Source organism: Hippopotamus amphibius, chromosome X (assembly GCF_030028045.1).
Source record: "Hippopotamus amphibius kiboko isolate mHipAmp2 chromosome X, mHipAmp2.hap2, whole genome shotgun sequence".
In the NCBI taxonomy this organism is placed as follows: Eukaryota; Metazoa; Chordata; class Mammalia; order Artiodactyla; family Hippopotamidae; genus Hippopotamus; species Hippopotamus amphibius.
The window spans coordinates 124,195,322-124,219,027 of record NC_080203.1 but is presented as its reverse complement, the minus strand read 5'-3'; the positions used below and the strand labels follow the sequence as shown (position 1 = coordinate 124,219,027).

The window sequence follows — 23,706 nt, the reverse complement described above, 5'->3', positions numbered from 1 at the left end:
CTTTTTTTGGCTGCATGGCTTGTGGGATCTTAGTTCCCTAACCAGGGATTGAACCCAGGCCCTCAGCAGTGAAAGCGCTGAGTTCTAACCACTGGACCACCAGGGAGCTCCCTGAAACATGTAAAACCTCACTGTGCCCAGGGCAACCGAAGAAATCTTAGTGTCTTTACTCTTAAAAGAGCTGAACAACTAAAGAATATGACTTCTTTCCAACAATTCAAAGTCTCCTCTTGTACCACCACATCAATTGACATTTCAAAGTAAAATGGAAACACGTGAAAACTCCATGTGGGGAGAGGGGTGGGGGGAACCTCCGTAAACCCAATAAACCTAAAGGATTCCTGAGTTTTGTGGACTTAAGAACAGCTGAACAGCCTGAAAAGCCTTACTTGCCTCAAACAAGTCTGATTCTTTTCTCCTGTCCACTAGGCTCAAAAAGGGATTCCTTTTTACCTGCAATCGGGCACTGAGATCCCACATCCGGGCTGACGGCAATGAAGTGGAGCTGAGTGACCGTGATCTCTCTTGTGTCCATTTGGAATTTTGGAACGTTAGAAAGGTGTCGCTTGCTGGGCAAAGGTGACTCTCTACCCCTAACACAGAGTTCAACCTTCGCAGAAATACTGTGTATCTCTTTCTGTACTGTATGTACATCTGTGCTTTACACATAAGATAAAACATTTTCACCCCCAAGGACGAATTCTCCCCTGTTGGGGGCGGTATCACCCTTGTTGAAAATGCATGTCCTAACAACAGCTACAAAAACTCAAGTCCACTTTGTCTGTTCATGGCCAGAGATTCCTAGGTTAATAATGATTTAGCACCACTGAAGTCAAAACAATTATATCTGAATCATTTTCAAAATCAAAAACTGAGAAAAACAATATAATCTGTGAAATACATAAAACTGGGTGAAACAGTGCTTTCATTAACATCCCAGTTAATTTTTTTGCATTACTCTCAATTCATTGGGCTCTATCTGATGCTTGCTCATAGAATCAAAGATTCGATTATGGTTAAGTTTTACACACATTTCAAAAAGCAAAGGACCAAAACGACTTCCAAGAAAAGATTTTTCTAGGTGGTGGCGATGGGTGATTTGGAAAACCAGACAGAAAACGTTTATAGAAAAATATGGCAGTTTTCAATTTACAGAAGAAATTAACTAACTAAACTAACTAAAGGAACATTTGCTGCTCACAGATGACCTGAAAATAAACAGCCCGCAAAATTATCTGTGTCATAAAAACAAATCAATGCTTCATCAGAAACTCTCACTGTGGTACTGCAGAAATTAACACAACATTGTAAAACAACTATACTTCAATTAAAAAAAATCACTGTGCCAAGTGCACATACAGCTGAGGGGAAACTTTCCTATCTGAAAACATTCTATTCATGTCCTATTACATCTCCAAAAGCCCCCCCACCCGCAGCATTTTAAAAAACTCATGGCAAGATTCTTAGTAAGCCTAAGAAACAGAATACTCATTAACAAGTACAGAACATATCCTGTCCACTACTAGGAGTGTTCTGCAGTTTTACAATGTCTCAAAAACAGTAGGGGCAAAGAAAGAACATCCTCTGTATAAGCCAACATAAAAATCTGCATCACATGAAAAATTGAGCTCACCTACCTTCACTGGTCCATGTTCATAACTGGAGCCCTGCACCAACTGCAGAGAAGACATCATGACAATATTCACCACTGCCCACTGTCTGTACATTTTGAATATTCTAGTATCCACTGATTACCAAGCAGTTGACATCGGGCAGCTACAGCAAACTGGTTCGAACAGCATTCTCCAGAAGGAAAGTTCGAAACCCCAAGAGTTCACAGGGAAAAACAAATAATCAGTTGTGATCAAAATCAATTAGTCAAGGTACGTTTCTGCACAATCTTATGGGGGGGAGAGAGATGAAAAAAATGTCAAATGTTCTCATGCTCCAAAAATAATCAGGAAGTGGACATGTCTTCTACTTGAAATGAGAAAGCACTCTAAATCCATTTCATGTCCAGCAAATTAAAAAAAAAAATCTTTCCAGCCTATATCCCAGGTTCAAGCTGTTTTGTAAGTAGGTGGTGCAGCCACCAATGTTTGCAGCTATGGAAGGCTGGAACCCAATTGTGGATTCAAACTTTTTTCACAACCCTCATGGAAGCTTGCAGGAGCATGTGTCTTAAATCTGACACAGATTTTGGCAGAAAAAGCAGGGAGGTCTTGGCCGTAATCCTGTGGTGTCCCTACCAATAGCAGGGCAGTTTTGAAAACTGACAAACGCTCAGAACTGCTGTTACTTTAACGCAGATAACCTGTAACATGAAACCGCAGCACATAAGCATCACAACTGTATTGCTCAGAAAGGGACCTTAGATGCTCACGCACCTACATCAGTGACGCACAGAAAGTAATCAAACGTGCTTTAAAAAACATAAAAAACACACAGGCACAAAGACAACAAAATATCCACATGGCTGGGGAAAGGCAAACATACACAAAATGATTTTTTTAATAGAAGCTTAGTAATTTAGGTTGAAATAAAGAACACTGATCTTTAAAGAAGCAACAATAAGGTTTATTTGCTTGGGCAAGGAAATATCTCAGACATTGCTAGAAAAAATATGTTATCACTTGAGTGTGGAATTCTTTAGAAGCACTGGTGAAGTCAGTTTTGGAAACTGGACACATTGAACGGGTGGATGCCACAAAGGGCAAAACTCTAGAAGGCAGCCAGACCTGCCCTTGTGCTTGTCACTAGTTTCCAATCTTTGATTTCCAGGTTTTGGCTCTTTCAAAGCCGTTTTTTGCATTTCTGAAATCGAGAATGGCCTGAGAAATCTCTTCATCTGTGTTCATCACGAATGGACCTAGAGCAGAAAGAGACATTCAGAAAGTTCTGGGTGACGAGAATATTGTCTTCTACTGTGAAAATGGTACATATTTCTGTAGTTCTTAATTTGAAACAAACTCAGGCATATCTGAAAAGTGAAAGGTTATTTTCACAGCATCTGATCCCCGAGGACTGTAATACAAGTTTCTTGACTGGGACTGTGTATGATTAGAAAGACCAAACTTCAGGTAAACAAATGCAATAGTCTCACTAGTCCACTGCAAGCTGTCATCAGCAATGGCGGTCTCTATTCAAAACATTCTTAGATTTGGTTCTATTACAACTATTTTTGGAGTTGTTAGTTCTCTTTAACCTCTTTTTTTTAATTGAGGTATAATCAACATACAACATTATGTTAGTTTCAGGTGTACAACATAATGATTTGATGTTTGTATATATTGGGAAATGATCACCACAATAGGTCTAGTTAACATCTGTCACCGTCCATAGTTACAGAATTTTTTTCTTGTGATGAGAACTTTTAAGATTTATTGTAGTTGTCAGGTGCATGGCATTGGCTGATGTCAAGAACTGAACCAATCTGATTAAAAAATTGGCAAATCTCCTCACAGTGTTGGTGTCTCCACAGTATATGAGGCTGTGTCCCTACATGAGGGGTCTAAGTCATTTTTGAAAATTAGTAGCACCTCACTGGCAATAGATTACAAAAATTTCAAGTCAAGAAAGCATCACATTTTGGATTCTCTAGGGGTCAGTACACTTTTCCTGTAAAGGGCCAGACAGTATATATTTTAGATTTTGTGGGTCAAACAGTGTCTGTCTCAACTACTCAACTCTTCTATTGAAGCACGAAAGCAGCCACAGACATAACAGTGACTAGGGATGGCTGTGTTCCAATAAAACTTTATTTACGAAAACACGCAGTGAACAGATGTGGCCCATGGATCACAGTTTGTCTAATTCCTAGGTTTGAACTTGGCTTTTGCTAAACATGCAGAAGTCCTCCCCTAATCGACCAGGAGGCAAAATGTCTGTCTCTTCCCTCTCTTCACATACTGTAGGAGCAAAGGGGTACTGTCTTAGACTGTATCACCCCCACCATCTGTTGGATAAACAAGGCCAGCGCTTAAATGGTGCTGGCAGTATCTTGAAAGCAGTTGACAGATTTGTCCATTCAATCAGAATATTTCTTTCCCCAGTCTTCAGAAGTTCTATCAGGTTTTCTCTGAGAGACCCAGATTAAAATATAACTTAATACTTAGAGCGAAAAACACAAACTTCTTAACTACGGTTAGCATATCAGCACAGATCTGGTGCTCACTTTAGTTTAGCACTTGAGAAGGAAGACCCAGGATAACATGCTTTGATGATGCTGAGGTCTTTTGGGAGACTGCAGGGAATAGGATGGCAACAGAAAGGGAAAATAGGTAGCAGGTATCTAAATTCATTCCTTTACTCAACGACCTCTTTATCCAGGCTTTATTGTGTGCTTATCGAATGATGAACACGGTGCCAGGAGCTAGAGACATAAAGCTGAAAGACAAATGAATGACACACTCTCTCCCTTCAAGGACTTCAAATCTATCACATAGAGAGATATGAAAACAAATTATTACAAAACTGTGATACAAAGAATGATAAAAGTATGGAAAATCCAAAGAATCAACACAGAAATGGGAGAAGGAGGGGCCCAGGACATAACTCACAACTGTGGTGATGTCCGAACAGGCAGACATGGGGGAAAGGCGTTTTTAGGACTAGTGTGCTGGAGGAAGTGGGGGTGGGGGGGCGCAGTGCTGGAAGAAAGGATTGAAGGGGGAAAAGAAGAGGGACGGGATCTAATGTGTAGGAAGAGGCCAGACCCCTCTGGGTTTTGGATGCCATCTATGGGAAGAAGTTTGGACATAATTCTGCAGGTGACTGGGAATCACTGAAGGGTTAAGGAGAGAGCAATGTGATCTGACCTGTGGTTTTTAGAAGACTTTGGCATCAGGAGAGGGAAGACGTCTGGCCTGGGATGCTGAGTTGATGGTGGATTTGTTTAAGGGTGACTGAGACACAAGACACTGGAAGCTGTGGGTAGAGCAAGGAGCTCAGTTCTGGATATCCTGACATGAAGGCCCTGGAGACAACCAGATAACTTCCTGGCAAAGGTGCTCAGTACACTGTTGGAAATAGGGGTCTGGGCTCACGAGAGAAATTTCACCTGTATCGGGTAGGAAAGAATGAGAGTGTCCTCATGCAAAAAAAAACAGTAAATCCAAGAGGGCGTCCTGGAAAAGCCACCTTTTTAAAGGACACAGAGAGGAAAGGGAGATGGAACTCAGAAAATGAGAACAGATACTGGGCCAAGGACTGACTTCCTGAATATCGTAATTTTGCTATAGATGGGACTTGTGGAGCACCTCTCCCCTCCCCCAATTACTTCTCTGTGCACACAGTACACTTCTGGGCCTCCATGTTGACACTTCTCTGGGGTCTTCTGCTGTGCTTCTCAAGTCATAATGTGCACATGAATCACCCGGGAATCTTATTAAAATGCATATTCTGATTCTGGAGGCCGGGAGTGGGATCTGAAACCCTGCATTTCTAACTATCTCTCCAGTGACACCAGTGCTGCCGGTCCACGGACCACACTTTGAGAAACAAGGGAAGCGTTGGAAGCATGAGCCTTCCAAAGCTAAGGTGAGGAAGCTCATCTCCTCAAATTCTCAAGAAGAAGAAGAAAACTGAAACAAGAAAGTGTTATGTTTTTGTTTTTCTTCCATTCTTTTTTTTGGGGGGTAGTATATAACTAATTTATTTTTTTGAAACTGAGGTATAACTGACATACAGCATTATATTAGTTTCCAGAGTACAGCATAATGATTTGGTAGTTGTATATATTGGGAAATGATCACCGCAATAAGTCTAGTTAACATTTGTCACCACACATAGTTACAGAATTTTTTTCTTGTGATGAGAACTTGTAAGATCTACTCTCTTAGCGACTTCCAAGTAGGCAGTACTTGTTATCGGCTAGAGACACCATGCTGTACATTACATCCCCCAGAAAGCATGTTTCTTAAGTGATATAAGGGTTATGAACAAGAAAATGATTTTCTAGTTATCGAAATTTCCACAAATCCTCTTTTAAACTACACTTTTCATCTCTTCTCTAATTAAACCTTTGAACTCCCTCCCTTCTCCTCTAATAAAAATGGTGTGAGTTTAATCTCTCATGGTTTAGAAACTTCCTATAGTGAAGAGAGCACAAGACAACGGTTTAGGATATTAGGGTTCAAACCCCAGCTCCACCACTAACAAATACTTCCCAGCAAAGAAGCCACAGGACAGAACAATGAGCAACCAGGCACAGAGAGAGGCAGAAGGGCAGAGGGGTTAGAAACCAGACAGCCTGAGTGTGAATCCAGCTATGCAGCCAATGAACCTCAGCACCTCTGCTTCCTCATCTGTAAAGTGAGGGTGAGAGTACCTACCTCGTCAAGCTGTTTTGAAGCTTAAATGAATTAATATTTGGAGAGCACTCTGACCAATCCTAGCAGACAGTAAATGCTACCCAAGTATCTGCTATGTAAATAAGTGGAACATCTGGATTCCATTTCCCTCATCAACTAGTCCTGGCTCCCAAACAGCTGAGATGGTAGCGCTAGTCTTCAAAGATGCACAGGTAACAGAAAAACTTAAATGTCTGGGTTTGAAAAAGTTAACAAAACAAACAAGCAGAATGCTTTGCCTCTCATTAACTGAGCCTTCAGGGGCCATCTGTATGTTGTCTGGTTAATTCGAGTTTGTGTGTGCCAACCCTCTGGGAGGGGATTCTCGGGGGATGAACGGAGGGTGACTTCAGGTGGCCCCACCCCTTTGGCCTGTCGCCTACTGTAGCTGGACTCTTTTCATCATTGATGCAGAGGACATAGCTTAACGGAAAAGATTTCCATCCCACACACCCTTTTCCCACCTAAATTCTAGCTGCTATTAATAAAGATGATGACCCTACTCAATTTGTCTGCAGGCTTATTCCAGAGGAACAAACTATTTCGGGGTGATTCAATCAAGATAAAAGAAAATGAGAACCATGAACCTTTGGAGTGGAGGTCAGAAGCCTGCAAAATGGAGGTCAAATGCTATGGGCTGGGTGGAGTATAATTTAATACTTTTCCCTTAAGTTACTAATAGAACAAAAGAGACTATTTTAAAAATAATCAGTGTTCTTTACATTTATCATCAACTGGTTTTCTTTTTTCTGAAATCATTGTGCATACCTTTAGGCAAGGCAAGGTAGCACAGCATAATGGGATTTTAAGGCATGTTAAATTTAATAATTAGATAAGTGGACATACACTATGTTTTGTAGCATTTATCTAAATAATAGATTGGGTTCTGGGTGCTTTCAGATGTTCCTCATTCAGTCAAACAACAATATTTTGAAGAAGTCAAGACAAAGAACTGAAGTGACTATTATGAGTATTTATTGCAGAATTTTCTACCTCCAAGTACAGTCCTATTTCTACTATACCACAGTCACCTCTATTTTTTTTGTTTTTTATTAAAGTATAGTTGATTTACAATGTCATGTTAATTTCTACCGTATAGCAAAGTGATTCAGTTATACACACACACACACATATTCTTTTTCATATCCTTTTCCACTGTGGTCTGTTACAGAATATTGAATATAGTTCCCTGTGCTATACAGTAAAACTTTGTTGTTTATCTTTTTTATATGTTTATTTGTTTTTTTTTAATTTTATTTTTTTGGCTGCACCATGGGGCGCGCGAGAGCTTAGTTCCCCGACCAGGGATTGAACCCAGCGCCATGACAGTGAAAGTGCCGAGTCCTAACCACTGGACCGCCAGGGAATTCCCTCTATTTGTTTTTTCTTAATAAACTAAGGGTGACTCAAATATTTTAGAAACTTCCAAAGAAATATTCCTAAGAGGTTCCTATTTTTCACTAAAAATACAATAGACTACAAGGATAGTACTGAAATCACTGTTATTTATGGGAATTCCCTGGTGGTCCAGCGGTTAGGACTCAGCACTTTCACTGCCGTGGGCCCAGGTTCAATCTCTGGGAACTAAGATCCCATAAGCTGCGCGGTATGGCCAAAAAGAAAAAAAAAAGAAAGAAAAATCACTGTTATTTTTGGTAAAGATAAAAATGATATTCAAGTCTCCAGTAGACCCCGAAATCTTTTTTCAAGTTGAAATTCCCTACGACACTATGTAAAATACACTATTTTTGTTCTCCCCACAGTTAAAACCTCAATGTCCTACATGTGATAGATACTCAAGAAATGTTTCTTTAAAAGAAAGAGAGAATGAAAGTAGAAATGAACACCACGCATACATTTTTCCTTTGACAATGGAGAAATGAAACAAAACCCTCAACTTTGTAGATGGAGAGAGGACAAAAATCCAGCTGCTCTTCCCAGTGATACTATATATGTACACTGCTTTCAAAGATAAGGAAAATCAACCCAAAAAAATCACCATCGTTTGGGGCTTACCATGTCGGACAACTGGTTCTCCTAATGGCTCCCCAGCAATTAGGATGAAGTGGCTTCTCTCAGGATCCTAAAGTCAAGAAAGAAAGCATCAAACAATAAACAGGCTGATTTTTAATGTCTGATTAGGAATGATATGAAGTTGACATTCTGGCCAAATGGATAATGTCTCTAATTCTAAAGATACATTCCAGAAATATTTTCTGTACAATGCGCGATATGGAAATGCTTATCCTTTAAGATGTTTGGTAGCAGTCAGAACTTAAGAACACGTCCCGACCACCAAACTAATAACCTTCTCTAATAAAGAAGGATAATTTAAGATTTTTCTTTAACTAGAAACATCTTTATGACAAAGTATGTAATTAACTTGGCTTATTATAGAGAGCTTATAATTTCCTGCTCAAAATTTACTTTTTAAAAGGGAAGATTATTTATGCAAATCCAAATGTAACACTTTATTACTTTTGACATTTATTACTATTAAAGTAAAATATGCCCCAGAAATGTTGCACTAAATGGAACCTTATAAAAACATCCCAGGCATACCTGCTCAGGCAAATTTCTCTCCAAAGGGGTCCTATTGTGTTAAAGTCTCTTAAAAGTTTTTGTTTAGAATTAAGATTAGGTTTTCTTCCCTAAAACTGAAAAAAAATATTAATCATTAAATCCAGTGCTAGTGTGGATGCAGGGAAAGATAAACTTCTCTATACATCATTTGGGAGATTTTAAGTGGGTGCTGTAATCCTTCCAGAGACCACTTTGACAATATGACTTCAAGCCCCCCTATTGCTGATGTCCTCTGAACCAGAAATGTCAGAGAAATCAGTAGAAGAACCTCCCATCACATTTGTGATAATATAAATATGTGATAACATGTTATATGCTCCCATTAATACAAAGCTCTTTAATTAGAAACCATTATAATGCTACTAGTACCATAAGATTTATCACTGGATTCAACTAACATGAAGCATATGAAGAATGAATTCTTTAATCTTCCAAGTAGTTAGAAATATTTGTATTTTACAGAACTGACATTTATGTATCCTTCTGCCCCTAACTTTAAAAAACTAAAAGGGAATTTAGGGTCAAATGCTTCCTGCAAAAGTCTTACTTTACTCCCTATAATCCAAGGGCTGTGCATTTAGTATATCCACCCAGTGGATGCTTTAATCATTTCTTCACGTTTAAAAAATATCTGTTTAACCACTCCCAGGCCTGTATTTATTTATACATCACCTTATGTATCCATAACCCAATTTGCCGTCAAAATATGTCAATGTGAACTCAGCTGAAAATCAAAAGAGTAAGCTAAAAAGGCTTCTGCTAATTCAAATTTTAAAAACAGATGTCATAAACCCCACATACTGAAGATTAGTGTTTTAACCTTAGGACAGACCCTCACTCAATCTCCACTTATTCTCACATTATACACAATGTTAATAATTAAGCTTAGCGATTATCAGACCCATGAGATTTAAAGCTAGAAGACAGGAAAGCACTACTATGCGGCAATGCAAGGAGATGGACAGCTTAACATCAATTATGGAAATTAAACACACCAAAAAAACCATGAAAAACAGGCATAGAGGCTTAAAAAGTAGTCTAGGACCACTTACTGTAGTAGTCAGCCAGCCCTAAAGACATCATCATGCTTTACAGCTCAGGACAGTAATTAATATACATGCTGATGACTCAGGGTTATGAATAAGTTAAATTCATAGTCCTATGAATAGTACATAGTACTATGCAACACCTCAACAGTCCACAACAAAGGGGAAGGTTTCTACCCGAAATTCAATGTCATGTTTAAGTGACTTAAAAAAAAAAGCACGCAGTTATCAAAAAAGATTTACTCCCTAAGGGCTTTGAAGGGGTGAAATTTCAGTGTGAATCAAATGACATATTCAAGGAAAGTATCTTAGAAAAATAGTTCTGATCTCTGGTACTACATAATTTATAATTTAATCTGAGAGAAGACATCACTAAAAAGTGTTTTGAGGTGTTTGTTTTTGGAGGGGATACACACTTGAGTTCTAGGGTCAGGAGGCAGAGGAGAAAGGGTTGGGGGTCACGAGAAAAGGGGAAAGGAAAGACTGACCTCCTTGTGTCACGGGAGGTCCTCTTAATTCAGAAGATTCGTCTTTTCTGAGTGACAAAACAATTTACACAGTTTGGAATAATAATAAAGTGTTCAGAATACAAGTTTTGCTCCTTCTGATATTACTCAAATCAAATGATGACTTTCATTTATGTCAGACAGTAGGATAATAGGACACTTGCTTTTGGTCTGAAATGAAAAATGATTCAACTGCTGGGAGTTGGGCTTTCCATTTCAGAAAGCTGAAGCCTGGAAGTAAGCCAGAAAGAGGGAAACAAATATCGTATAATAGCGCTTATATGTGGAATCTAGAAAAATGATACAGATGACCTTATGTGCAAAGCAGAAATAGAGACGCAGACCTAGAGAACAAACGTATGGATACCAAGGGGGAAAGGGGGGTGGGATGAATTGGGAGAGTGGGATTGATAATATATACACTACTATGTATGAAACAGATAACTAATAAGGACCTACTGTATAGCACAGGGAACTCTACTCAACGCTCTGTAGTAACCTAAATGGGAAAAGAATCTAAACAAGAGTGGATATAAGTATATGTATAACTGATTCACTTTGCTGTACACCTGAAACTAACTCAACATTGTAAAGCAACTATACACCAATAAAAAATTTAAGAAAGAAAGAAAGAAAAAAAGAAAGAAAGCTGAAGGCTGGTCCAAGCTTCTTTGAATGACTTTTTCACAAAATTAACCTCTGCGTGGCCCCTTCTCCTCTAACATAAGCCAATTGTCTTGGGTCTTTTTCTTTTTTCTTAAGTGCATCCTTTTTCTTCCCTCAACAGCCTTCTTTGGTGAAAGCTGGTCATCTTTGTGGACATTCAGTAGAGTGCCCCCGTGGCTACAAGTCCCCATTGCTGCTATCTTGAAAAGTCCTCATCTATGGCGACCTTGGGTACAGTGTCAAATGATGAAAATCAGGCCAGAGCAAAGAGAAAGAAAGACCTATTTAAGATCATGAGTCCCTGTGTGGATCTAAGTCAGAGCCCTGTTGGGGTCTGATAAAGAGACCTCCATACAAAGGTGACAGAAGTCCACTTTCTGCTTCACGGATAGTTGCCCCAACTGAAACTCACGCTCTTTTGGGGTCCAGACCATGTCCTTCCCTTTGGCACACCTTCTCCGAGTTCCTAGTCTCGAGTCAGGCCCTTCTGGGTTTATGCAATAATTTACTTTTACAAATTGCTCTTTGTTATTCCATAAATATTGGCAAGACATGTCTTGAGTTCCACTGATACCCACAATAAATGACCGAAGCCCAAATGAAGGCGCTAGGATTCATTTCACATGCTGGTAACGTTTACACTATGAGTACGTACTCAGAGTTTGTTTCACTGATCAGAAATACAAAGCTTGAGGTGGCAGTGGGACTCTCAGAATGACTCTAAAAGCGTGCTTTTGCTTCAGGAACATTTATTATAGTGAAATATTACCTGAAAACATTACCAGAAAGAAAGTGAACTTTAACAGGACTTAACTGCATGCAATTGTTCTTACTAGAGTTCACTGTTTGTACTTCTTAGGCCAATTGAAAGAGAAAACAATGAACTGTTACCAGTTTTTGAAGATTAATGGTTTATTTTATTATGAATTTTTACACACAAGAAAAAAGTTGTCTCTAGCTTTTAAAGGGTGTTTTGTCTTTCAATCTTCATTTTAATCAAATGTTAATCTGTATTAGTTTAATGAATTCCCCATGAATGGTGCCAGTTAGGGTATCGTTACTCTCAAGTATGGTTTTGATGGCAGAGAGAAATTGATTGTCTACGTTGACAAGCTACAAGTAAGTCTGCTAATCCATGAGGCGTAAGACTCCCAATAGGATGCTAGTATAAACATGAGTTTAAAAGTGAGATCAAGCCTTCATATCAAATCCATGCTCCTTGATCATGGGGCCACCTTGGCGACCATGGTACTAATTGTGGGTCAAGGCAGCACAGGGAGCCTTAGCACTTGAAACAGAGGCTGTTCCAGGGTGACCACTACAGTCCAGGCTTAAATGTCCAGAGTAGCTCAGGGTTGATCCTCATCTCTAAGAACAATGACAAAGTTCAGCCATTTTGAAGGCACTGCTGGGGTTTGGGCTTCCTCTAAGAAGTCAAAGATAAGCCAAGCCCCCTGCAGTTGCTACCTACTATGGAAGACTTTGGAGTATGGTTATGAAACACAATCCACGCTCTGAGTGAAAAAGACAGAGTTCCCTGCAGCATAAGATGTGCTGGCCTAAGGTGAGTCACATGCTAACATGGAGCAGGGAAACCTGGAGAGAGGAAAGATGTGATCTATATCAACTCTTCTCTGCCCTCCTCGCCTGCCCCGCAGGACTGGCCATACTAAAGGAAACTGCCCAGGCTCCTGGGCCACCAGGAAGGCAGGCCTGTTGGTGAAGACACAGAATGAGGAGAGAAACAGCGGGAAGAGCAGTGCCAGAAGGAAGCCAGGACTATATATCAACTCCTCACTCCTGCCCACAACTCTGTGCACATGGGAATAAGGGAGAAATGGGAAGGCCCAGCTTCCTTCTTTAATCCTCAGGCTACGTCTAGTTCCAAGTGAAGATACCCCTGGCCTAGAGCCCGAGTGAATTAGGGTCCTTTAGGGCCTTCTTCTAGCTGTAGAAATTTATGTGCCCTAAACCTTAGGGCCTAAGGTATGAATCCTCATCAGGTAACATGTATGTGGCATGACCACCTGTCACATCAGGTGTTTAGATCAGTGAACTTTCCAGCTCCCATCACTGGGCACCCACTATGTACCAGACCAGGGATTAGCAGACTTGTTTTGTAAAGAGCCAGAGAGTAAAGATTTTAGGCTTTGTGGGCCCTCCAGTCTCTGGCACAACCACTTACCTCTACCTGTGGTGGGAAAGCATCCACAGGCAAACAGAAATGAATGGGTGTGGCTGGGCCTCAATAAAACTTTACAGGAAGTTTACACCTGGCCTACTGGGCACAAATCACTGACCCCCATGCAGATGTGGCCTAGTCTCTTGACCTGCGCTGACAACATCATGTAGTTGGTATCATTATTTCAATTCTGCAGACGAAGAAACTGAACAAAGCTCAGGGTGATTGAGAACCGTGTCCAAACTCACATGGCTAATGAGTGGCAAAGCCAAGATTCACACCGTCACAGGCTCTTCCTGTTTTATCTAAGGGGGACTTTCTACTCCTTACAGATGTAGGTGATACGTGCCCATTTAAAGGCTAATTTTGGGGAATAGATTTTTTTCACAGAACTCTCCCTAACGTCTTGATGGCTCAGGCTGTGCTTACACACAGGGCACAGAACAGAACCGTGCCCTGGGGCCAAGGCACTGCCGGCTGCAGTCAACTCTTTTCCATCCCTTGGCCTCCCTCTTTTTGGCCCCCCTCACCACTTCTCGCCGATGTTCTGCTTCAGCTTCCGAATCCTTATCATCTGCAATGTGCCCTCTGGTATAGTACAGGAAGGACTGAGGTTATCAAGTCAAACCAGATAATGTCACAGACGAATCTGCTGTCAGTAGAGTCTGGCCCACATACAGCTTCCATGCCTCTCTCATGCACTGGGTGGCAACAGATGAATCGCCGTTTTTCTAGGTCAAAAGTGGCAGTTTCACACACTTTGACCTAATCATAGCGAGCATAGACCCCGAGATACAAATTTCCTTTGGAGCTCATGGGGTTTTGCTCTGCCTACTTCACTGTGCCTGGAGGTGCTGCAGAAAATTAAAGTAGCAGCAGGACAGCTACCAGAAAAGGGGTTGAGATATAATCGTTCCTGACACCCACTGCACTCTGCCACGCCAGGGCCTCTCCGTCAGTCACCTGCACACCAGCACAGTTTTTATTCCTACTTTTCAAAATTCAACTTTGTAGGAGCTTCTACAACTGTCTCCTCAATTCTCCTTATTAGAGTGTCACAAAGCGGCCAGATGGGTTTCATAGGCTCACAGGACGGTGAGGGAATCGTCCAAGGGAATAAAGGAAGAAACCTGGCAACTTGGATAAAAAAAAAAGCTCCCCAGACTTCTAAACGATCAGAAACTTTACTTAAAAAGCAAGGACTCAACACAAAAGGACTATGGACTGGATCATACGTTCCTCTCAGCTCAACACGGGGCTGACTTCCAGACGGCTCCACGGGAACGTGTGTGTAAACCTACATTTACACCCCTACAGGCTGATCCAGTTTCACTGAGGCTAACAATAAAATCAGTCAACTGTATAAAGAGAGAAAAGTGAGAGACAAGGAAAGCTGTTGCCTTCAGATTCAAATTTCTAGGGGTTAACAATAGGGACTTTCAATGATTCCTAAAGAGGAGGAATCAGTATAGATAAAACCTTAAAACAAACCAGTAGAAATAACAGAAGTTAACGAAAGGGGTTGGTAAACTTGTGGCATAGTTTCTTTCCCTGAGGAAGAGAAAAATTTTTCCAGGTACACAAGAAATTTGGGTATTTTCCTGGAAACTAGTAGAAAGTACAAGTTAGGAAAATTAAAGCAACCTAAGCATCCATCAAGAGATGAATGGATAAAGAAGATGTGGTATATATACAATGGACTATTACTCAGCCATAAAAAAGAACAAAAGTTTGCTATTTGCAGCAACATGGATGGACTTGGAGAGCATTATGCTAAGTGAAGTAAGTCAGACAGAGAAAGACAAACACTGTATGATATCACTTATATGTGGAATCTAAAAAATACAACAAACTAGGGACTTCCCTGGTGGTGCAGTGGTTGGGAACCCACCTGCTAATGTGGGGAACACGGGTTCAATCCCCAGTCCAGAAAGATCCCACAGGCCCGTACGCCATGGCTACGGAGTCTGCACTCTAGAGCCTGCGAGCCACAACTACTGAGCCCATGTGCTGCAACTGCTGAAGCCTGCGTGCCTAGAGTCCATGCTCCACAACAAGAGGAGCCACCACAATGAGAAGCTCACACACCGCAACGAAGAGTAGCTCCTGCTTGCCACGACTGGAGAAAAGCCTGCATGCAGAAATGAGACCCAATGCAGCCAAAAAAGAAAAAATAAAAAGAGAAAATACAACAAACTAGTGAATATAACAAAAAAGAAGCAGACTCACGGATACAAAGAACAACTAGTGGTTACCAGCGGTGGGGCAATATAGAGGTGAGAGATTAGGAGGTACAAACTACTGGGTATGAGACAGGCTCAAGGATGTATTGTACAACATGGGGAATACAGCCAATATTTTGTAATAACTGTTAATGGAAAGTAACCTTTAAAAATTATATTAAAATTTTTAAATGCAAAAAAAATAAATTTTTGAAAAAAGAAAATTAAAGATTTTTAAATACTTACCTTGTTCTCCACCTGTACACTGTCACCTTCCCCCAGCACAGCTGTGTGATGAGGTTCTATTTTCTGTTGTGCGTCATCAGGTCCTACAAGAAAGATGACCCACCTAATTGAGTCCTCATGGTAGTACGTTTCTCATATGCTTACAAATTTGGTTAACTACACGGCACCATCATATTAATTTCAAGTTCAGAAATAACCAACTTAGGAATCTCCTTAAATCTCTTGGTTGATGGTATTTGCAATTACTGAAGTCCCAAACTGGTGGTTTTCCAACGTAGAAAGTGAATCCTGTATTATGTTTCCACTTACACTTTCAATGTCACGCCTAATAGCTTAATAAGGAAAGCCCTTGGCATTACATGCTAATGAGAGTGTTTCCGTGGGTCAGTTATAAACCTCATAAGAATTAAGCATGCTTAGAAAAATTAGTAAATTCCATCATTAATTCAGTTCAACAAGGACTTCTTGAGCATCTACAACTGCCCAGCACTGTGAGAAAATGCAGAGGAGTGCAAAGCTGATTCCTCACATACAAATAACTCAAAATCTCACTGAGAGAAACTAAATATATATTCATAAAACAGAATAATTCAATTGGAAAACAGGTAATTTGGAGAGCTAGTGAACAACAGCTATGAACTATGTACAAGGCCCTTTGCGAAATGCTGTGGCGGGGTGGTGGTGGGGTGGCTCAAGATGGATATATTTCCATCCCTTCTACATTAAGGTTCACAGATGAAATAGAAAAATAATACAAGTGAAATTGTGTGTTAAAGGCAATAAGAAAGGAATCAAAAAAGTTCAAAGAGGGAACACGGACTGCAGAGCTCTGTAGGATCAGACAGACAGATAAAAGGCAAAGCCAGGATGAAGGGCGCTGCAGACAAGAGGACAGGCTGTGCAAGGGTGAGGGGCTAGCAATGTGCAGAGCCTGCCTGGGGGAATGGTAAACCTTCTATCATTGCTGGAACATTCTTCTGGGAGGAATGTTGGCAATGCAGACTTGCATCAGGTCAAGGAAAGACTTGAAGGCCATGCTTATCCATATAAAATGGAGGACCTCTGAGGAAAGGGTGTGTGTGGGGGTGGGGGTGGGTGTGTGTGTGTGGGGGGGGGGTGTGTGTGAAATGGTTAGTTCTGTGTCTTGGAGAAATAACTGAAAGCAGAGCACAGAATAAATTGGAGGGAGCAAGACTGAAGTTAGGATGACCCATTAGGAGCTTATTCTAACAGTCTAAGTGGAAATGAATTCCAGTCTGAACTGGGAGAGTGGACACAGAAAGACAGGGATGGATTTGAGGGGGAGTTGAGAAAGGATCTGAAGGATTTGGCAACAGTGGGAGAGAGAAGAGTCAAACATGACTTTCCCCGGGAGCAGCAGAATAATGTAGTGGCCTGAAGATGACAGCAGTGGTTCTGCAAGAGGAGGGTAGAGAATGCAGAAGCCAAAGCAGGCTAGGACAGCCACAGCAGGCTGCAGGAAGGCAGTGGGGCTTGGCTGGGTCTTTCAGTTGGGTAAAAAGCCAGACATGTGAAGGGACAACAGAGAGAATACTCCAAGCAGGGTGAGAAGCCCATAATGATGCCTGGGGGACCCACTGGCATGACATTCTGGGCTATAAATAAGGCCATTCACTTGACACAATAGAGCTAAAGCTGAATAATCAAGATGGAAGTGCTTATTTAAGCAAAAACAATAGCTTGAGGAATTACCATATAAATAGAAACATAATTTGTGAATATTGACTGGAGTTCAAACATGGCCATATTTTTCTAGAAAAGTCCTCCCTTTCACTTCTTGGAGATAACCTTTATGATGCCTACAAACGTGAAATAGGATTCTAAGAAAGGCCTTCTCAACCTGGAGTCAGTGTGTTCCCATGGATCCATGGACAGACTTCAGAGCAGTCGTAGACTTGCATGGGAAACAAATAACATCTTTATTTTCACGAACACCTAACTGAAAAGTGGTCTTTCTTTCAGTCATGAATGTAGCAGAAAAAAAACCCACAGCAGTATTAACTGGACCAATGATTCTGTCTCCAGTAGAAATCACGGACATTTTCATATCACATTAGCATTGTAGAGATCTCAAAATAAGTTTATGTTAATCACTACTTAATTTAAAGTAGACCCGCTCCTGGATCATGTTATTTCAAATGTCATCAGAGAAGCACACATGGAACCATATCACAGACTTGTTCTTTGAACCTGACAATGACTCTGTGAATTAAAACAACAACAACAACAACATTGTTTAGAGGTGGGGCCTTGGCAAATCTCAAAAGGGTTCATTGCACAAAAAACTTTAAGAACCTCCGTCTCAAAGCAGTGGTGTGTGCCAATTTCCGTGGTATAAATGCTCCCGCTGTGGCCAACTTCAAGCTACCAATCTGAGGTCAGGGAAGAGGTACACAACCAGCTCCTGTGAGCTGCCAAGAGCCAGCCCCAGCACATCACTAAAGGTTTCTTCTTCGCCAAGGATTTAGGTTAACAGATGTCATGGCAGTGAATGATACAACTCCACTGATTTTCCACTCATGCAAGGATGTGGCAATAAGACAGAGGTCTTGGAGTTTAAGAATAATTTCATTTAGAGTGCGGTATTATTTTTAACTGTGATATGGAGCAGCATTTTACTAAGTGTGCTTGACTGAGATTCCCTGGGAACAATGAGCCATGTCTTTATTTTCAGCGAATTCATATGTGACACCCATTACCCACATGGTCTACCCCGGCCCCTAATTTTATCATGTAGGATGTTTCATGATACAGAGACCAAAACAGTTGATAAAGCCCCTTCACTTTGTTTTAATGCAGTGAGCTGGCATGAGGCAGCTCTCAAAAATAATGCTGAACTGGGATTTCTCTGTACCTCCTATCAGGGTAGCTTGCTTGACTGCAGTTCATTGGTCTGTAAGGAAATCTTAATTTAGAAACAGAGTTCATGTTTCCCTAAGAGCTCTCATTCTGATTTTACACGGAATGCAATTTATGCCCATTCTACTTGCTGATCTAGGAAAGGAATCACAGTGTTGATTCTGAAGAGGCCACTTGAAATGTTCCACTGTAAGGTAGATTTTTTTATAGACACTGGAAAGTCAGGTTTTCAGATTAATCATTCTAAGTGTACCTTTAGCTTCTGTATTATTTTATGACGTTTAAAATAGGCTTACAGAAAGCAAAGACAGATTCTATCTTCATGTCATTTCTATGCTGTTTCACCCATCTGGTTATCTCCTGAACCTAAAATAAGTCTCAAATATATTTTATTGGTTCTGATTACTTTCAATTATAAATCAAGCCAAATCAGATAATAAATAGTTTCCATTGGGAAGCTTCGCCAAGAATGTTAAATCTAATAGTGCAATTAAGGAAAATTTAACTGAAAACAATTGAATTGCAAATATTTTTGTTTGCCTAAACAGTCATAAAAGGGCAAAATACTTTAAAACATATTTTAAAGTTAGTGCTGCATCTTCAGTGTTTGGTTTATTGCTGTGAAACTTCTCCCCATATGCCAGATTTCCTTTTTCTTCTCTTTACAAGAACTACTATCCCATTTACTCTCTGTTCCATACATTCTGGTACTTCTATCACAGATTTTGATATCATCAAGTTTGCATGCACAATTGAAGCTTTCTTATCTGATGCAATCCAGATCATTAATTGAAAAAGATCAAACTGCCTCCAACATTCTACTTTAAAGTGTAAATGTACATCCATTTGCCAATTTTTAGAAATATAGTCAAGGTGAGCCTGCTTATTGGATTGAAGTACTGCCTTTCTTTACAAGGCATACCCATAATGCACCACTGAAATCCTTCTAGATGATCACAGTTTCCCCTAACCTTTTACTGTCTCCGCCATACTAATTCAAAGGGTTTTCTTTAGCAATTCACTTTTACAAAGCATTTGACTTTAGTTGCTCTAGAAACACGAACTCTATTTTCACACCTATTTCATTAATTTAAATATTAAATTAAATCGCATAATTGCAATCACTGGTGCAACTAGCATAAACAGATTTGAGAACTATCACACCTGCCTTTAAGTTCACTTCCACTTGGCCAGAGGGAGTAGCAGGGGGCAGGTAGACCAAGGGAGCTGAACATCCTAGGTGTTCAGGCACCTCATTCAAGGTATTTCACGTGCAGTGAAGAGCCTGGCTTAGTCCAGTCCGTTTTGCGTAAGTGGAGGTCAACTAGGAGGGCTTCTGGTGTGTTTCCCCGCCTTTATTGAGATCCAGGGGCTGTGTCAAACTTTTTAATACCTTTCAGAACCAGAAGCAAAGGGCAGAGCACAAAGTGAGCATGAATAATTACTTATTTAAATAAGTTTGAAACATTTTACTACCCACATAAACTACTTAGTTGTCATCTAAATAAGCACAGACAAATATTTTTAGATTTCTAAATACATTTTCTAAGCCCCAACAGTATACTTGATACTGGTTCTTCTAGGGGACTGGCATCCAAGCTGATAAACTGTCCCAAGCTTCAGGGATACAGGATATCAACTCCTCTAACCTGTTGATCTCTGTGTTAATGTGTAATGTCATTTTCATCTCAGCTGCAGGGATGGGGTATAGTGCTAATATCCTTGGGATCTACTGGTTTTCTGGCCATGTTGTTTTAATTGTCTTTTTTTTTAAAATCATATACTGCACAAGATTTCAGCTTAGGGCTGGTCAAAGGACTTGCTGCCTCAATAAAAGACTTGTCAAAGATCTCTCTCCTGCACAATTTTTAAAGCTACTTACTATTCAAGTCAGCTTAGATAGCTTGAAAAAAACACAATTATTAAAAATTAAGAAGATCTGCGAAAAACCATAAAACACCTCAAATAAATACTCAAATAAGGAAGTACTAATTCCAGTTGTCTTATTTTAGTTGTCAATTCCTTCTCTTCTTCAGGGTGTCATTAGCAAGCAATTACATGGCTTCACCATACTCACCATGAACTTTAAAATATCTTAGACAACTAGTCAATGTCCAGCATTTTCTAACCTTCACAACTCCACCTGTCCTTACTCAGACTAAATCTACTGATGTCCCTCTTTTAAGTACTTCCTGCATCAATTAATATTTTTAATAGTCCTCCTAAATCTTCATTTATGGAATCTCCCCAGACTACTTTCTCAAGTCAAACTGCAGTCTATTTATTCCAGCCCCATACATTAAGTACACATTTAGAACATCTATTTCAGCAGAACAGAGGTACATGACATTTTGGAAAAGACAATTACTTGCTTATCAGTTCCTGCCATCTGTGGTTGGCTGGTGCCATCCTGGTTTTATAAGCAAGATTAAATTGAGGCAATAAAGTCAGAGAGCACTTTCTGGATTCCCTCTATAGATTTTTATAGGTCAATATGCATTCAGCGGCTATTTCTGCTTTGGTGTTTCTTTTTCTCTGGAGATTTGCTCTTGTGCTTTTGTTTTGCTCATTAACATCTCCATTAGAGGGTGAAGAGGAGGAAGGGAAGGAGATAAAATTCAAATGAGGTCACCTGGCCAGCTACTCACTGGCTGAAGCAGATTCCCAAGAGGGCAGTTTCCCGAGCTAGATTCTCTCCATGGTCCCCTTTACCCTGGACAGATGCAAGTTTGCTCTGACGCTACAGACCGCGAGCCCATTTCCTGCCAGATGTTTTGCACTTGTGGCTCATAGTCACAAGAGGGGACCAGGCCAGTGAAGAGAGATGACTCAGGAAAATCCTGCCTCACCTCGAGAAAAACAAGTGCGTGTATAAGTCATTCTTACCCCTTGAACCACTGAACTTTTCACTTGTTAAATTCTTGGACTAAAGGCCTGTCAGGAAACAAGGCTATAACCACTGATTCAAATAGGTTTTGAAGACTATTTGTTAATCTTTCTTCTCTCCAACCTCTACAATGCCATTTAAACTGAAAGGGTTCAGAATGAGCCTCCGCAAGATGTGCCACTTTGGCAGGCGGATTGTTTTGAACTGAGGACAATCAAGGCCTGAAAGACTCAGGAAGAACTTCCAACCACTCTCTTAACTACCTAAAAGAATTTAGATAAGGGGCCTGGTTCAAAGAGAGAGCTATTATCAGAGAGAACTTATATCAGAATGACCTATCTGTATGGCAGGCAAACATCTAATTACCAAACATCTGCTCTTCTTATCATCCTGTGAATTACCCTCCTCCCCTTTGAAGCCTCAGGTCCCTATCTCATTCTTTAGCTCAGGATGGCATCTGCCCAACTTGCCCTTGGGTCTCAGATTTTATGGGACTCCTGTACGTATGTAATTAAGTTTGTTTTTCTCCTGTTAATCTGTCTTCTGTTAATTTAATTCATAGCCCAGCCAAAAAGAACCTAGAACAGTAGAGAAAAAATTTTTCCTTGCCTATAAAACCAAAATCAAATGTGAGCTTTTGTAGCGCCCACAAGCTAAGAAAAGTTTCTCTGTTTTTAAATGGCTACAAAAAAACCCCAATAGTAGTTCATGACACATGAAAAATACATGAAATTCACATTTCAGTGGCCATTAACCAAGTTTTACTGGAGCAGCCATCCCAGTTGTTTATGTATCACCTGTGACTGCTTTTGTGCTACAAAGGCAGGAAAGAGTCATTGCAACAGAAACTGTATGGCCTGCAATGATGAAGATACCTGCTATCTGGCCCTTTACAGAAAATTTGCTGCCCCTGTCCTTTATCACTCTACACATTTCTGGTATTCTTATCACCTCAACATCCATGCGCTTTCTTTACTACTTTCCATTTGTGCAGATTATTTAATTTCTCTTGAAATCCTAAGTCAGGGGTGCTACCTCCATGAAAATGGCTTTTCCTCTCCATCTGTAGAAAGTACTATGTGAAAACCAAGATTTTCAAAAGACCATAAAAACAAATGATGCTTCATCTCTTCCAGGTGGTTAATATACTTCAGTGTGCATGCCCACGGACTTGTGATACGACTACTAAATTGTTTTCACACTTTCTCAAATGCTGAAATAAATGAACTTTGCTTCTGAACTATAACTGAAATGCTAATCAGTGAAAGAGGAACTAAGCCCATTTCTACGGTATAAAATCAAAATACACAAGCTTGTCTTACCATTATTTTTCAGAAGATTAATTTCAGGCAATTGAACTCCCCTTTTGGAGAATATAAAGAATGGTTTAAATGGCTCTGGGTGTGGCCTTCAAGCCCTGAGCAGATAGTATCAGTAAGCCAGCTGTCTGGGGCTGGAAGTGTGTTCTCCAAGGAGGTAGCCATGTTAGGGCAGCAAGTTCACTGCTGCAGAGGCTACCCTGCAGGCTGAGGTGGAGCGCCCCCAACCGCAGAGGGTCTCAGAAATGGGATTCTTGGCCTGCACCTTGGAGTGGTCAGACGCTCTGCTCCACCCCCCTCACCCCATCCACACCACCCAACACTGTCCATGAGGAGCAGGGAAGGGGAGGAGGGAGGCTGGTTCTCTTACTGTAGGTTTTCCCAGAAACACTGCCTGAGGTGCAAATTTGAGTCCAAGGAGTTTATCTGGGAGGCAGTCCCAGGAAACACCAGTCCAGGAATTGGGAAAGTTAGATAGGAAAGGGAAGGCAGACAATGAAGGATGTGTTACCAAGACACGCTCACATGGGTAGCTTGAACATAATCCCTCTGGGAAACTCTAGGAAAAAGCCTCACACACCAGCCTCAGCGTTATCCCACCTGAGGGTCAAGGCAGTTTCCTTAGCACTTCCATCCTGCCCTAATTGGAGCTGAGTAGTCCTCCCAGTATTCAGAGAAAGCCTCAGGCCAAGAGACACAGGTACTAGTAGCAGTCGGAAGTTGGTCAGTGGGACCTGAGGAGCTAAGGCCCCACAGGTGTGAGGAGGGCACCAATGGCATCTGCTATAGCAGTTTTCTGACAATCTTATAGAAACTTTT

At 40.7% G+C, this 23,706-nt stretch overlaps 2 protein-coding genes across 6 annotated transcripts in view; both read right to left on the bottom strand.

Moving 5' to 3' along the window:
• VEGFD (vascular endothelial growth factor D) overlaps positions 1-2,156 on the bottom strand; it is a 38,190-nt gene extending 36,034 nt beyond the window's left edge. Inside the window, exon 1 of the mRNA XM_057717731.1 lies at positions 1,638-2,156. Coding sequence (XP_057573714.1) covers positions 1,638-1,727 — 90 coding nt within the window. The 5' untranslated portion in view covers positions 1,728-2,156. The remainder of the gene's footprint in view (positions 1-1,637) is intronic.
• Positions 2,157-2,560: 404 nt separating this feature from the next.
• PIR (pirin) overlaps positions 2,561-23,706 on the bottom strand; it is a 90,501-nt gene continuing 69,355 nt past the window's right edge. For 3 of the 5 annotated variants that reach the window (XM_057717733.1, XM_057717734.1, XM_057717732.1), the window contains exons 8-10: positions 15,802-15,884; positions 8,367-8,433; positions 2,561-2,869 (exon numbers count right to left, since the gene is read on the bottom strand). In XM_057717733.1, coding sequence (XP_057573716.1) covers positions 2,757-2,869; positions 8,367-8,433; positions 15,802-15,884 — 263 coding nt within the window. In that variant the 3' untranslated portion in view covers positions 2,561-2,756. Of the gene's footprint in view, positions 2,870-8,366; positions 8,434-8,912; positions 9,008-10,467; positions 10,515-15,801; positions 15,885-23,706 lie in introns of those variants that run through there. The other 2 variants (XR_009050237.1, XR_009050238.1) reach the window with 2 other exon arrangements.